This window comes from Furipterus horrens, unplaced genomic scaffold (genome assembly GCF_987537825.1).
Source record: "Furipterus horrens unplaced genomic scaffold, mFurHor1.1.pri manual_scaffold_6, whole genome shotgun sequence".
NCBI classification, from domain to species: Eukaryota; Metazoa; Chordata; class Mammalia; order Chiroptera; family Furipteridae; genus Furipterus; species Furipterus horrens.
Genome location: NW_028327176.1, coordinates 175433864 through 175450213, shown reverse-complemented (window position 1 = coordinate 175450213; position 16350 = coordinate 175433864). Strand labels below are relative to the sequence as shown.

General features: G+C 38.9%; 1 protein-coding gene across 1 annotated transcript in view; it reads right to left on the bottom strand.

Moving 5' to 3' along the window:
* VTA1 (vesicle trafficking 1) overlaps positions 1–14285 on the bottom strand; it is a 52247-nt gene extending 37962 nt beyond the window's left edge. Inside the window, exon 1 of the mRNA XM_090280680.1 lies at positions 14119–14285. Coding sequence (XP_090136806.1) covers positions 14119–14230 — 112 coding nt within the window. The 5' untranslated portion in view covers positions 14231–14285. The remainder of the gene's footprint in view (positions 1–14118) is intronic.
* Between the last annotated feature and the right edge of the window lie 2065 nt (positions 14286–16350).

Genomic DNA, 16350 nt, shown 5'->3' with positions numbered 1-16350 from the left:
TATTTCACACAACAGAAGATAAAAAGAATTCATCGTCAGCAAGCCTCTTAAGAAATGATAAAGTTCTTCAAAACAAAAGGAAATGATAACCAGATTTAAAACTTGGATCTATGCAAAGGAACGAAGAGTACTGAAAATGGTAATTCTGTGGAAATACTTTAAAATTTTGTTCTCTCATTTTACATGTTTCTTTAGAACAAAAGTTAAAAAAAGTATTATAGGGTTTTTGGTATATGTATAACTAAAAGTATGACCATTATAACCAAAGAACAAAAGGGGAGAAAAGAAAGTGAAGTTATTAACTTTACACGTGAGGCGGTGTATTATGACAGTAGACTGTGATAAGTTAGTTGTAAGCACTAGAGCAACCACTAAAAAAAGTAACAAAGAATATTGAACAGTCCCACAGTGGAAATACAATGGAATCCAAGTGCTTCCAAACAGAAATAACAATTAACTGAGGTTAAAAAAACATTTAAAAACCAAAAAGCCTTGCCAAGCCACAGAAAAAAATGACAAATTGAATGAAAGCAGGAAATTACCAAGCACTGAAGCTTATTATTTATAATCCTGTGCTGCTCAAGAGTATTAAGCTTTCACTCTGAACAATCACACACAATGGTCATAAAATATGAACCTTACCAAAAACGTTTAAACCTGCATGTGTACCAAAAGAAGAGGCAATGAGAGTTAAGGACAAGTTACCTGACTCCACTGATCCTACCCCTTCAATCTTAAGAACAGGTGAAAAGAATCTAATAATGGAATGATTTACTTTACTCAAAAAAGGACTTACTATTAAAATAAGAAATATTACAAAACAAAATGCATATTTGCATATGTTTGTAAAAACAAATATAAGATAAATGAACGCAATGCTAATGGATAAATCAGTGGTTCGACTTTCTGTGTTTTTAATTATTAACCTGTCATCACTACAGTGATTTATCCTTAATTATCTAAGAAAAATGGTAAGTACCAGGACTATGAGTTCCAATTAATCTTACAGATTTATAAATTAGCAAAAAAGAAAAATTGCTCATTTTTATTGGCTTAATCAAGCTTGTCTGACAGTATTCAGAAAATCTAATTTCTGTGTGATTAACAACAAAAAATAGGCAATAATTATTAGTCCTAATATCCATGTGCCTTACCACCATCAATAAAGAAATCCTGTATTATTTAGCTTTTATTTAAACTAAACTACAGTTTTCCACTTTTTGTCCAGAATGGGAATAAGCATACATATTTACAACTTCCTGAAAACTCTATTTTACTTTTCCTAATCTTATAAACAAATAGCTCTCAAAGAACATTTATACAAGCCTATTATTATACAATATCACCCCCTAGAGGAAATTTAACAAATCAAACTTGAAACTTTTTATGCTTAGTTAATTAAGCAAACTTAAAAGAAAGGAATCTTTATAGGTTTAGTTTTATCTGCAACACCAAACCTGACAGAATCAAAATATTTATCATACAGTGGCTGTGTTTAGTAGAAACTGAAAATTTTTCTGGCTTCATTAAATAAAAAAGAAGAAAAGAGAGAGAGAGAGAGAGAGAGAGAGAAAGAGAGAGAGAGAGAGAGAGAGAGAGAGAGAGTTAGTTTAAGCCTGTCCTTCTCCTCTACCCTCCACTTCCTAGGAACCTCCCAGATCACTGCATTTTTGTCCCCCTTTCATTTTTCACCAATTTAATGGTCCCTTTACCTTCACTCACTCTGTATCTGTTATTCTAAGTACCACCTGCTGTCAACAACGTCCCATATAATCATTTCTCACCTAGCATCTGTCATGCAGGTCCCAGTTCCTTCACTTACTAACAGAAGGTCCAGGAGGATTGGGAGGTTCAAATCAGATCCTAAAGGAAAGCACTGTTGGAAATGCCAACAGCTACGTAAATTGTGTATTTGTGTTTCTTCATTTCGTAACAACTATATGGCCATTAGTTCCCTCTGGGGATCACTGTTCCCTTAAAATCCAAGTCAACTGAACAAACATTTCTTACGCACCTGTTCTGTATCTGGGTAAATACTTCTAGTGGTGTAGCACTACCTGGCACAACAAATGAATAACGGGCACCCAGCAGGATGCAAGCCTCGAGACGGACAAATGAAAGCAACCACGGGAAGAGTCATATAAGGCACAACGAGGACAATAAAAAGCACTTGAAAATCAGGGGGAGAGAAAAAAAGGCCTCCCTGAAAAAGCAAAGATCAATCAAGCTAGTATCTGAAGGATAAAAACGGAGTGGAGCCCGGTGGCAGGGAAAAGGCGTCCAGGCTAAGCAAACAGAATGCTGAAAGACTTGGGAGCCAAGAGAAATGAGCAACGTTCTGGGAACAGAAAGAAATCCAGTTTGATTACAAATACAAAAGAAAATGCCAGTATTAAATTAGAAAATCTGAAAGATATGGAAGATACTCTAGAAAACTTGAATATATCAATATTGGCTCAAGTCCAAATTTCTTTTAAATGTAAGGAATTGATAAATATAGGAGATCTTCTAAATAAAACCCCACAAAGTTCTGCTTTATCAGCTTTTTGCGATATGAGATAAAAGAAGCAATCTTCTCAACAATATTGAGGAAACCAGCATAACGTGGTCACCGAAACTGTGACAGTGATAATACTTAAAAAAAAAAAAGCTGACCCAGTTTTACTTGGGCCCATTCGGGGGTGAGGGGTGGGGAGGTGAAAACACAGAGAAAAATAACAGACTTGGACATTAAGAAAAATACCCACTAAAATTTACAGATGGCACCAAAACAACGATACAAAAAAGGAAAACTAATAAACCGACACCACTAAATATCAGAACTTTTTGTCTGTGAAACCCTATAATGAAGCCAAAAAGACAAAGGACAGACCAGGAGAAAATATTTGCAAAACACATACCTGACCAAGGACTATGTCTAGAAAAAAGGGGGGAGGGGTTTAAAACATGAATAGACATTTCCCTGAAAGTGATATACAGAGAGTTAATAAGTACAAGAAAAGGTGTTAACTCCAGTAGCCATCAGGAAAATAAAAGTTAAAACCATGATATCACCAAACCTATACTAACGACTAAAAGAAGAGTGACACACCAAATACTGGCAGGAGGTGGAGAAATGGGATCACTCACACATTGCTGGTAGGAACGTACGATGGTACAGCCAGTCTGGAAAACAGTTGGCCAGTTTCTTATAAAACTAAATATGTAATTGTCTCATGACCTAGCAATTGTTCTCTCGGGCATTTAACCCGGAGCTACGATTTTCCACAGATGTGCCGTGGCACACTAGTGTGTCACAAGGGTGTTTAAAACACACAACACCTGATTATTTAGTCAGAGGCACTGACCTCTTTTCCCTTAGATTATCAAATAAAGAAATGACAACAGCTAACACAATAATAGCAGTCTGGCATGAATAAATCAAAATTATACCTATTTTTTTGAAAAAAAATGTACTTTTTTGTGTGTGAATTTTAGTAATTTGTTTGTGTCACGAGATGAAAAAGGTTGAAAATAGCTATTCTAGAGAAATGCGAACTTATGTTCACACACAAAAAATACATGAATGTTCATCAACTTCATTCATAATAGTCAGACTGGAAACTACTGTCTTAGCCTGTTTGGGCTGTTGTAACAAACTACCACAAACTGGGTAACCGATAAACAGAAATGTACTGCTCACTGTTCTCGAGCCTGGTAGAGCTGATGTGGCCGGGTGAGGGCTTTCTTCCTGGCTGCAGACTTCTCGGTTGTATCCTCAAGTGGTAGTGGGAGCTAGGAAGCTCTGCGGAGTCTCTTTCATAAGAACGCTAATCCCATTCACGAGAGTTCCACCCTCAGGTCCTACTCACCGCCCAAAGGCCTCACTGCTAATACCATCACCTTTGGGGGTCAGGATTTCAACAGTAATTCTGGGGGGTCGGGGGACACACATTTGCACAGCACAGCCAAATGTCCTTCAATGGCTGAGTCGTTCAACTGTGGTCTTTACATGCCGTGGAATACTACAGAGCATCAAAGAAAGAAACAAACTTTGATACACACAACAACCTAGATGAGTTTCTAAGCAATTATGCTGAGTGAAAAAAGTCAACTCCAGCAGGCTGCATAATGCATGGTTTCATTGATATAACGTTTTTTAAATGACAAAATATCAGAAGTGGAGAAGAGGTTCGTGCTGTTAGGGGACAGGGAGGGCCGGTGAAGGGGAGGTAGGCCGGCTGGAAGAGTAACAGGGGGGATTCTTTTTAGGGAACTTTCTCTGCCTTGACTTTGGTTATACAGGACCTACACCTGACAAAACTATTAAGAACTAAATATACACACGAACACGTGTAAAACTGAAGAAGTGTGAATAAGAGTGATGTACCTATGTTAATATTCTGGTTGTGAAATTGTACTGTAGTTCTGGAAGACACTGGTTAAAGAGCACCCAGGGGCTTTCTATATTAATTCTTACAACTGCAAGTGAATCTCAACTCAATTAACTCAAAATAAGAGGCTTAATTAAAAAATACAAGTTAATGAGATTTTTTAAAGGACTACACAGATGTTTCAAATAGGAGGACACTTACTATTTTGTTATTATACTTTAATAAGTTGAAAATTAGCAACAGGCATATCAGCACTTGCATACATAGTAAAAAGTAATTTGCTATATAGTATTATTTCAACATTTATTCCTGATTAAAAAGAAAAAAGGGCCGGACTTCCGGCCAAGATGGAGGCTTAGACGGACACGCTAGGTCTCCCTCAACAACTATAGAGGAATACAACTACTTCAAAACAAAGGATAACTAGAAATTCCAGAAAATAAAACTACACGGAAGCCCAACATATGAAGTTATAAACCAGCGGTGCCATTTGGGCAGGTAAGAGTTAAAGAAGGCAAAGCTGTTTGCGGAGCGGCGGGCGGGGCGGCGAAAAATCCCGGAGGCAATCAAGCCCCTGGCGTGCGCGACTCCAATCAAGCCCCTGGCGTGCTCGACTCCGGCGCTGGGGAGCAGCCGCAGCATCGCCTTGAACAGTGAGGCCCAGGGGGGCGGGAGGACGGATCCCGGTCTCCTAGCTGAATAACTGTGTGAATCCATCTTGGACTCCCGCCCCCACAGAAAGCACCACAGGGCTGCGAAATAGGTCGCAGACAGGCACTGGTCGCTAATTTGTGACGCGTACACAGGCACCGCCCCGGACAGCCAGCCCAGGAAAACAAAACGCATCTGTCAAAATGTGGCAGACAAATATAGAGATCCTGGTGACACAGCTCACCAGACAGCAGATAGAGAACCTGACAGATGAACAGATAAGAAACCTGTCAGAGGCTCAGTTCTGGGCCATTGTTATCAGGTGGCTTACAGAATTCACAAAAGAGCAGGAAAAAGATATGAAAGAAGCGAAAAACTTTCATAACGAAAGGAACAAAACCACATACGAGACAGATGGTGAGGAATCCAGAGTTCATTTCAACAAACTGGAATATGGAGAAGGAACAAGCAGTCAACCAATGCAGCGAGAGGAAATAGGAAGCAACAATGAGAGGATCAGAAACCTCTGGGACAGCTATAAAAGGCCCAACATAAGAATCATTGGTTTGCCAGAGAATGAGGAAGATGAACTAGAACTTGAAAAATTGAGTGAAAATATAATAAAGGAGAACTTCCCAGACTTGGGGAAGGGAATAGACATGCAGGTCCAGGAAGCAAGGAGAGTTCCCAAGAGACTGGACCCAGGGAGAACCACTCCAAGACACATTATAATCAAAATGTCAAAAATTAAGGATAAAGAGAGAATCTTAAAAGCAGCAAGAGAGAAGAAAAGAATTATGTACAAAGGGGTCCCAATTAGACTATCAGCTGACTTCTCAAGGGAAACACTACAGGCAAGAAGGGACTGGCAAGAAATATTCAAAGTAATGAAAATCCAAAACCTACAACCACGAATACTCTATCCAGCGAAATTGTCATTCAGAATAGAAGGACAGAGAAAGTGTTTCCAGGACAAAATAAAACTGAAAGAGTTCATTAGATCCAAACCACTGTTATATGAGATGTTAAAGGGACTGGTTTAAAAAACAGAAGCTAAGGAGATGAAACAAAGGCAAACTAAACAGGCAACGAGAGTGGAAAAGGAACTGTGGGTACGGGAAGCATATTGGGGGGAGGTCAACAGGGAGGGGGAGTGGGGAGAGGGAGGGAGATGATATAGGAATTGGGGATCATGGTAGGAGGGAATGGAATAGATGGAGAGAGATTGGGAGGAACTGTATGCACAACTAATGGACATAATCTAAAAGGGGGGGACAACTGGAGGGAGGGGGGCCACCGGATGGAGGGGAGCAGAGGGAAGGGAAATTGGCACAAATGTAATATTTTAATCAATAAAACACATTAAATCTGAAAAAAAAAAAAAGAAAAAAGGGCCAAACATCACAGAAATAAAGAAATATTAAATCAACATTCATGAAAATTTAAAAACATTACAGTATTCCCATTAAGGCCAGAATAAATCATTTTTGGAAACCATATAATACTGAAAATGAGGAGGCAGAATGGCTAAATCCTATGATAGCATGCCATGACTTAATGTAAAACCCATTATAAACATAGCAAGGTAACAAGTTATAAAATATAGTGTTGAAATTGTTTCCATTACATTTCCTTACTGTAGCTAGAGCATGTTAAAAAATAAATTACTGGACAGTTCATTTATTCAATCAACAAACATCCACAATGTATTAGGAATTAGAAATTAAAAAATCATCAATACAAGACATGCTTCTTGCTCTCAAGAGTTTACATTCTAGTGGAATATTAATATTTAGAGATGGTATGCACTAGATATTTATTAATATCAATTATGTGCTGGGTGGTACAAGAAAACAAGGTGTCAATCCCTTCTCCAGGAGTATCCAGAAGATTCAAAAGTAAACAGGTGTTTAAAACACAATACAATCAAGATGAGGAGCACAACAGAACAATTTCTAGACCACACTTATGAGCTCATGAAAAGCAACCTACAAAAAGTAAAATTTGTACTGACTCAGTAAAAGAGTAAATAGCTAAGAGGAAGACAGGGAATTCCAGGCAGAGCGGCACACACAGTCTCAGAGGTAAAAGAGAAGGTGGAGTTTTTATGAATTAGTAAGCACTGTAGAAAAATCCTGAAAATTTTTCATATAATAAAACTTCCTTGTTCTAGAAATTTAGAAAATTTTTGTTTTCTCAATGATCACAGAAAACTATCCCTCCACACATTTAAAGTTAACATCTATCACTACTCATCAGATATTTAAACTGGTACAAAAAAAAATGTTACTGTATTACATCAAATATTGAGATCTAAAAATGATATTCTTTCAATTGAAAGTATAGATATTTGGTATCTATCACAGTCTATATTATAACACAGAAAGCCCTTTTTTTAAGAGTCAGAAATAATAATTGTACTTTAACCCACATTTCCATTTACTTACCCTATAAAATTTTAATATAAAGAATATATCTCTATGTTCAAAATTCCTAATCTAGCATACTTCTCTGCAAAAAAAGTGTACAAAAGTTAAAGTTTACATTAATAAAAATTTACTGTGAGGTAAGGTGCTGTTAAAATTTTTCTTCTAGAATTGAGTTTTTAGTTATTGTAATGCATAATTGATCAAACAATATACATTTTATATATTTTAATAATCATTAATTATAAAAGTAAAGCATCTTATAATGAGTTAAATTGTATATCTAAGAATCAGTAGGATTTGTCAGAATGAAGCATAATAGAGTATTGGTTCTATTTCCACTTTTATTTTTATGAATGTAACATGGGAGAAAATTCATTCTCCATAAAGCAAAAGTTTTGTCATAGCAAAATCACTGAATTCTCTAAATTCCTTCTGGGTTATAGACTTAAAACCATATAATCACCTATCATCAAGTATTATTTTTAATAATCTCTAGGCTGACAATTCAATTAGGTCTCCCTCAAAATTTGTTTTAAAACTAGAAAAGAATTTGTCACCCCATCAGTAAAGTTATTCATTTTCTCAATTCCTGTAAAGCATATAAAAAAAGATCCTACAAGAAGTCTTTCTTATTTTTTCCCCCCAAAGGCTTCTTGTTTATCCTAGAAACTAAGTCAGGATTAGGAAAACTGAAATGCAGTTCATTTCAACATCCCCTGGCAAATAAATAAATAAATAAGTCATTTAATCACTTGTTTTAAATGTATTTCTGAAAAAAAGAAAAACATCTCAGAGTTGAAGATATAGCAAACTGTGTTTAAGGAGGAAGTCTACCCTATTACATAAATGGCAGAAATTATTGTTAATACCAAACTAGAGAAAAATATGACTGAATTTTGCAATTGGAATAAATATGTTAACTCGTGTCCCCACATGCCTCTTGTCACCTGAATTCTAATTCTAAAATTTCGATAAGCCACAGACCCTTACATAAGCTTGTCACCAGGATGGGAAAAGGCACTGGCCCCTTCAGCATTTCTCTTTAGCTATTTACTTCTCTTAGCTCAGAAATGACATTCTTTAATAATGAAGAGAGAAGTAAAAGATCATTTCCTAAAAACTTACCATTTTGAGAATTCAGCACACTACAACACAGGCGAGTGGTTTTTTCCTTTTTTCTTTTGTTAACCCTGAACAGATATGTGTATGAGTGTAAGAGACTGGACAGAGAATTTCCTTTGTGTCCTTCCCTGTCTTTGTCCCCACAGCTGATCCTCCCCACCCCCTTTTCATATGACCTTGGTCCCAAACTACCCCTCACCCCTCTAGATAAGATCCAAAATGACTGAACAATAGCTGCTAATCTCTAAGAACAATTCCTCCATCTTCAGAGGTTCATTCCTGACCAACTAATCCTGAAAGGAGCCAAACTCCAAGTGACTTCCCCATCCCCCTTATAAAAACATATCACCTTTTTCCCCCAAATCTGAATGTTCCTTTCACGTCCTTTCTCATGCCCAGCATTTTGAATAAAGGCTTATTCTTTGTTCTGACTGATTTTCTTCCATACAATGCAGGGAAAGTCAGGAAGCTCTACCGAACACCTTAATTCATGGAGGCTTCACTAATACTAGTAATTTCAATTGTCCTGTTTTTCTGAACTCAGGTTTTCCACCTTCTTATCCAAGGCAACAGACCTGTAAAAATACTCATGATGTGTAAGAATATACCTTTCTTCTTTAAACTAGGAGATGGGCAAATGTGAACAGGATGCGGGAAAAGGGAAGCAGCATACAACGGTGCTACTGTACTCAAAGGACCCTGTCGGGAAAGCAGCGTGGAAGCTGAGAACTGGGAAGTGATTCCTGTGAAGTTACTTGAACACAGAAGGTGGGAGAGCACTGGTTTAGTTCCTCTAGAGCACAGGTGACAAAGAAGTCGCTGTGAGCAGCAGATTCACACCTACAAATACAGCAGCTACAGGAATTATCACACAGCACATACGAATAAAAATATATTTAAAGCATTTGCAGAAATAAGAGTGTTTAAAAATATAGTAACAAAAGACTATCAGAAACAGCTAGGCCAATTTGAAAACAAAAATAACTGAGCATCTAGAAGTAAAAAATTAAGGTAGACACTCGTTAAGTGGGTTATACAACAGGACAGCTACATAGAGATGAACAAAGACCTAAAGAAATTACACCAAATGTAGCTCAGAGGGACAAAGGGATGCGAACTATGAGAGCATTAAGAGACAAAGAAATCAAGGAGAAGGTGCAACACATGTCTAATCAAAATTTCAGCAGAGAACAGCAATAACAAAGGAAGAGCAACACGCCCAAGTCCCAAACAGGGCATTACTTACACAAAAGGAAATCAAGGACTAGAAAATGAGACCACAAATCATAGCAAAGAGCTCAATAAACTGGCTATGTTTTAAAACTAAGAATTTTAAACACAAAAGGACTTCAGAGAGTGAAAAATCAACCTAGGAACTTAGAGAAGATATTCGCCATGCATACAACAAAGGAATAGTATTTAGATTATTAAGAAAAATGGCGAAATAGAAGAATGGTCAAAAGCAATAAACAGTATTTCAATAGGGAATCACAAATGGTTAATTAACATATGAAAAGATGCTCAGCCTCATTAAGACTCAATGAATTGCAAATTTCGCTCCAATGAGACAGTTTCATGCCCACCAGATTGGCAAAAATTAAAGTCTAATAACATCAAACATGGTGGGTACATTAATGGTCATTTTAGTATTCCTTAGACTGTATACACACATTATATACATTCTTTAATATGCACGTTTCATAAGGAAGTATTTGTTAAGTGCCACCTGAATTTAAAACGTTTGTTACAGGACCCTGCTGAGAGCAGTTTCACTGAAATAATGGGTATGAAAACGAGGCTTTAATGGGCTGAAAAGATTCTATGAGATAAAAATGTAAAAACGACAGACATTTCGGGCTAATCTATGAGGTTGGACAGATAGGACAGCAAGTTTAGGGGAATGTCATAGCGAGAGCTTCATTGTTTCTTTCACTTTTTAAAGAAAGGAAACTGGGGCAAGTATAGAAGGAAATGGCAGGAGACTTCCAGTCAAGATGGAGGCGTAAGTAGACACGCGTTGCCTCCTTGCACAACCACAGAAAGAATTACAAGCTGATCTCAAAAATGGAAGTGTGACGACCAAGGATTTAAAGAAGCCACACTCATCCAGATGGGAAGGAGGGGCGGAATCATGGAGAGGCGGTGTGGTTTGGACAAGAGACAGTAGTGGCGATGTGGCGGGTCCCACATTCACGTGTGGTGAATAAAAATGGGAGGGATGTCCTGGGAGCTCATGATCCCAGCCTCAGGCCAGACCGCACTGCCCAGAGTTTCAGTACCAGGAAGGTAAATCCCCATTACCTCTGCCGGTAAAAACCAGTGGGGGCGGGAAGAAACTGTCAGATTTTCAAAGCTTAAAGGGCCCACATGGTCTTAGAACTTACGCAAACAGTGAGGCAGCAACTGGAAAGGTGCCAATTGCATATGGGAAGCGGGTGAAGTGACTGGAAATAGGGCAAATGCAGGGCAATTCGCCAGAAGCCAGGCAGCAGTATTGCCCCCTCTCTGAGTCCTGACCACAAACAGAGACACAAAGCGGTGAAATGGGTAGGCCTGCCCTGGCAATTACCTGAGTCTCTGCCCCACACAATTTACAGGTGCCTTTTCTACCTAGGACATGCTACTAAAACAGAGTCAAAGCAGCTCTACCTAATACACAGAAACAAACACAGGGAAGCTGCCAAATTGAGGAGGCAAAGAAATACGGCCCAAATGAAATAACAGAACAAAACCTCAGAAAAAGAACTAAACGAAACAGATAGCCAACCTATCAGATGCAGCATTCAAAACACTGGAGATAAGGATGCTCAGAGAACTCATAGAGTACAGCTAAAAAATAAAGGAAGAAATGAAGGTTGCACAAAGTAAAATAAAGAAAAATCCACAGGGAACCAATAGTGAAGGGAAGGAGGCCAGGATTCAAGTAAACAATTTGGAACAAAAGGAAGAAATAAACATTCAACCAGAACAGAAAGAAGAAACAAGAATGCAAAAAAACGAGGACAGGCTTAGGAACATCTGAGACAATTTTAAACATACCAATATCTGAATCATAGGAGTGCCAGAAGGAGAAGAGGAAGAGCAAGAAATTGAAAACTTACTTGAAAAAATAATGAAAGAAAGTTTTCCTTATTTGGAGAAGGAAACAGACAAAGAAGTCCAGGAAGCACAGAGTCCCAAACAATTTGGATCCAAAGAGGACCACACCAAGACACATCACAATTAAAATGCCACATGTTGAAGATGAAGAGAGAATCTTAAAAGCAGCAAGAGAAAAGCAGAGAGTTATCTACAAAGGAGTTCCCATAAGTCTGTCAGCTGATTTCTCAAGAGAAACTTTGCAGGCAAGAAGTATTCAAAGTGATGAAAAGCAAGGACCTACAACCAAGATTGCTCTATCCAGTAAGGCTATCATTTAGAATGGAAAGGTAGATTAAGTGCTTCCCAGACAAGGTAAAGCAAAAGGAATCCATCAAGGGACTTATTTAAGAAAAAAAAGATCAAAACTATGAACAACTAAACCTAAAAGACAAAAACAAATTAAGCAAACAACCAGAACAGGAAAAGAACAGGAGGGGGAAGCTGAGAAGGAGGGAATGGTGCAGGGATAAAGAAGCATAGAAGCATAATCAGTAGGAATAAAATAGAGGAATATCAACAATAGTAAGGAAACAGAGGAACCAAAGAACTTACAAGCATGACCCATGGACATGAACTAAGGTTGGGGGGATTGCTGGAGGGAAGGGGGGTACCAGGCAGAGGGTGGCCAGGGGGAAAAATTGGGACAACTGTAACAGCATAATCAATAAAATATACTTAAAGAAAGAGAGAGAGAGAGAGAGAGAGAAAGGAATGGCGAGAGGGAGAGGATGACACAGGAAATAAAGGGTCCCTGGGTAGTCATGGAGGTACACAGCACAGAGCCCATGAACAGGGACTAGGTTTAGGCAGGAACCCTAGTTCCTGTTTCATTGTTCTAAGAGACTATCTCTTGGTCCATATCATATCTTTTTTCTCCTTTGTCTAACCACTCCAGTTACAGTGATTTCCTTGATCATCTTTCAACAGCTGTTATACTTACTTCCTATGGAGAAAATACGCTTTCCCAGATGAAGCAAAGCCTACTTTTCATTCCTTTCAACTCTTTGCTCAGATATGAACTCAGTGAAGTGGTTACCAGACCACTTTAAAAGTGCAGTTCCCTCCCCCTCCCTACCACCCTGCTCCTGGTACTCCCTATTCTCTTTCCCTGGTTTATTTTTCTCCATAACCTCCTAATAGTCTACACAATACACTCATCTTATTGTTTCATCTCGTCACCCCACGGTATATAAATGCCGTGAATGCAGGAGCTGTGGGGAGCAGCTCAATAAATACACGCTGAACGACTAATGCTCCCTGCTTCAGGAACCTGAATAACAAGTACCAGAGAAATAATAATGTTAAGAGTTGAACAAAATGTAGTAAAGCTTAGAAAGCATCCAATTTACTGACTACAGAAGAGGTGACATCTGAGTTAGAACTCTGATGGTGAGGAATTTGACAAGTGGAGGAAAAAAGGTAGACATTCCAAGGTGAAGAACACGGAGGTTCGAGAGGGTTTTGCACGGGAGAAATGAAAACGGTTCCCCTGGGGTGCGGCAGCGATGACAGCGGACTCACTTTAGCTAACCCTGTAACAACAGAGGACACACTGAGCGTAACCCAAAAAATCCTTTTCAGAAGACCGATAGTTGCCAGATTACCTATTTGCAGTAAAGGTCAATTACAGACTATAGAGCTGACATAATACTGTTAGAACTCCTCTCTTCCCTGCGAAGGAAAAAAGGAGGAGCAAATTTAATCTGTGTTTTCCACCAACGGTAGAAGTATCAAAATCAATCAAAGTGACAATTTTGCTGCCAAATGTCTCAACCCAGGTATCAAGACGAAAAATTCTCACTGGTGGGAGAGCTGTGTGGATGCAGAAGTAAGAATGGTCAAATCCAAATGTTTGTTTGCAGCAGATACTCTCCATTTAACCACGGATGAGTCTCTGAATTGGCCCGCATTGGTCATATTTAACGTGCACGTATTATGTTTACATTCGTCTGTGGTCCTTTTGTCCACGCCACTGCGGTCTTTGGGACACTCACCTTCAACGGTCCAACTCACTCAACTACCCATGTTATTTTCGGGATTCCCTGGTGGAAACAAGAGGCTCTTACTTGTACACACAGAAAACAAACAAACAAGCAAACAAACAAAATACGCCTTAGGTCAGTGTGTTCCAGTGTTCGTGAGACTATATAGTCAGCTTAGGAATATTTACGCCCAAGACACGAGAGGCGGAGGGGGATGGTGGACAACGTGGTGCTTTTGGAGCTTTGCTGTTTCGGGACCTGCGATGGGGCAGAGAGAAGAAGGTCGGGACCCTTACGAAGGGCAGGGCAGAGGTTGGAGCTCAGATCTAAAGCCAGGGGGCGGGGCCTGCTCCAGGAACCGGAGAGCGGTGGGTGGGCCCCGGCAGGTAAGGAGGGCCGCGGCGACTCGGTAAGACTCACAGTAATAGGCCACCACAGGGTCCCGCTTGTCATGCTCCTGAGCCGTCCTCAGATGATGCTGTATGCCCTTAAACTGTGGGGGGAGCGGAGGCAGCGAGGCAAGCGCAGCCATCTCTGCTTCGACTCACCACTATCTACCCGCGCGCCACCGGTACTTCCGCTTCCGCGGGGAGATCACGCGCACGAACGCGCAGGGCAAATCCCACCCACTCTCCCGTTGCTCAGCAACAACAAGTCAACTACGGATTGCCAGCAGGAACAATCTCAGTTTTTTGCTCCTGGCTGTTCAAGTCTGAGAGATACTAGCGCCCTCTGCTGGTAGGGAGGGGGAAAGGTTTATTTATTTTGTTTTATTTTTTGGTTGGTCATCCTGCCCCGCCTCTTGTGGCAAACGGAAGGATCGAAAGGGAAGAACAAAAAGAAAATAATGTTTGTTGTTTAGGAAAAAGGATAAAGGCGTGAATTGCTCTTGGCATCATTCAGGAATTATCGCTTCCCAATCCTCAGATTATATTAATAGCGTCCGTCGGAAGTTTTCTGATCTTAAAAACTGTACTTCCAATTCTTGCATAAAATGAGAGATGATGTGTTTGAACTTTTAAATTACTTCTTTAATAAAGATACATTGGATAAGTAACCAGTAATATTTTTCAAATTGAAAATTGAACTTTCGTTCTGAAATGGATAGTATATACTTCAGTAAATAAATAATCTGTAAATCATTTATTTTTGGAAAATGAACAATTTTGCAAAGTATTTGGACATTCATTATTTTGTCAATGTACAGAGGAGGTATACTTCTTGCTCAATGCTACTGACTCAACATTGTAGGCATCAACTTTTCCTTCTAGCATCAATGACTTCAATTCTTTTTCGTTTTTCTCTCTGCTGTACTGTCATCTTTCACTTTATTTAACTCATCGAATAACCTTCATTATTTCTTTATTATGTTTTAGTCCACATTTTTTGAGAGTTCATATTAAAACTATTTTCACTGAAATCACACCATTTCCAAGAAACAAGATCTCAAGCTCTAAAAATTTCCTCTGTCTACTGTCCTCGAATCAACACTAAACTGTCCTAACCCCTGAAGGAGCTGCTTTATGATCTTATATTATCCCAACTCCACATCCTTTGTCTATTCCTGCTTGCAGAGTCCTTCACTTTACTCTGGGACTGGTTTTCTCACCCAGCAAGAAACTAAGTTCTGCATTTTCCTCAATCTCAGCAACACGTTTACCACAACTAAGGATGTATTTGCTGTGAACGGAATACTTGTGCTCCTCACCACCAGGTTCATATGTAGAAACCTAATGTCCCATGTGATGCTATTAGGAAGTGGGACCTTTGGGAGATAATAAATTTCTGTTTATAAGCTATCCGGTCTGTGGTATTTTGTTACAGTAGCCCGAAAGAACAAAGACGTTATGATTTCTTCCTTTTACTCCCACTATCCTGACTTTTCATGGAGAAGTTGCTGAGTTGATAGAGAAATTAATGAAGCAAAGCAGAGTGGGATAACTATAAATGTTTTTTCTCTGTTCTTATGACTTCTTAATTATTCTCTTTGTATCACTTCCTGATTCTCAACTGTGGTTGTCCTTAAAGATCATCTCAGAAGTTTTTTTAAAAAGATTCATATCTAGGTCCCAGCACCAGGCAATCAGATTCAATTGATATGGGTTGGATCCTAAATATCAGTATTAAGAAAAAGTCTTCAAGAAATTGTAATGGCATATCTAGGGTTAAGGACAAGTGCCCTAGTGAATCACCAGCGTGCACCTGATTCTTCAAGCCTTCTCAACTTTTTTCAAGCCAGACCCTCTGCCCTAATTGCCTGGGTCAAAGGCTCTACTCACTGTTATTGACATTAAGGCCACCAAAATAGGAATTATGTCACCTCACTTCTGCCACAACAAAATAATATTAATTAGCAAGCATTTATTGAGCATCTACTACGTGTAATGCATGTTTCTAGGCACTTTATATCAACTCGTTTAATCTTTATTACAACCCTGTGAAGAAGGTAGTGTTATCATTTTTCTTATTTGACAGATGAGAAAAACAACACATAGAATTTATGTGACTTGTACCAGGTCACAGCCAGTTTGTATGAGTGTTGAACATTTAAACCCGGGTACTTTAGTTTCAGAGCCTGCCAACCTAACCATTACTACTTGACTTTGATGGTTTTCTAGACCAATATATTCTTGTGTTTTGTCTTTTCTCCAT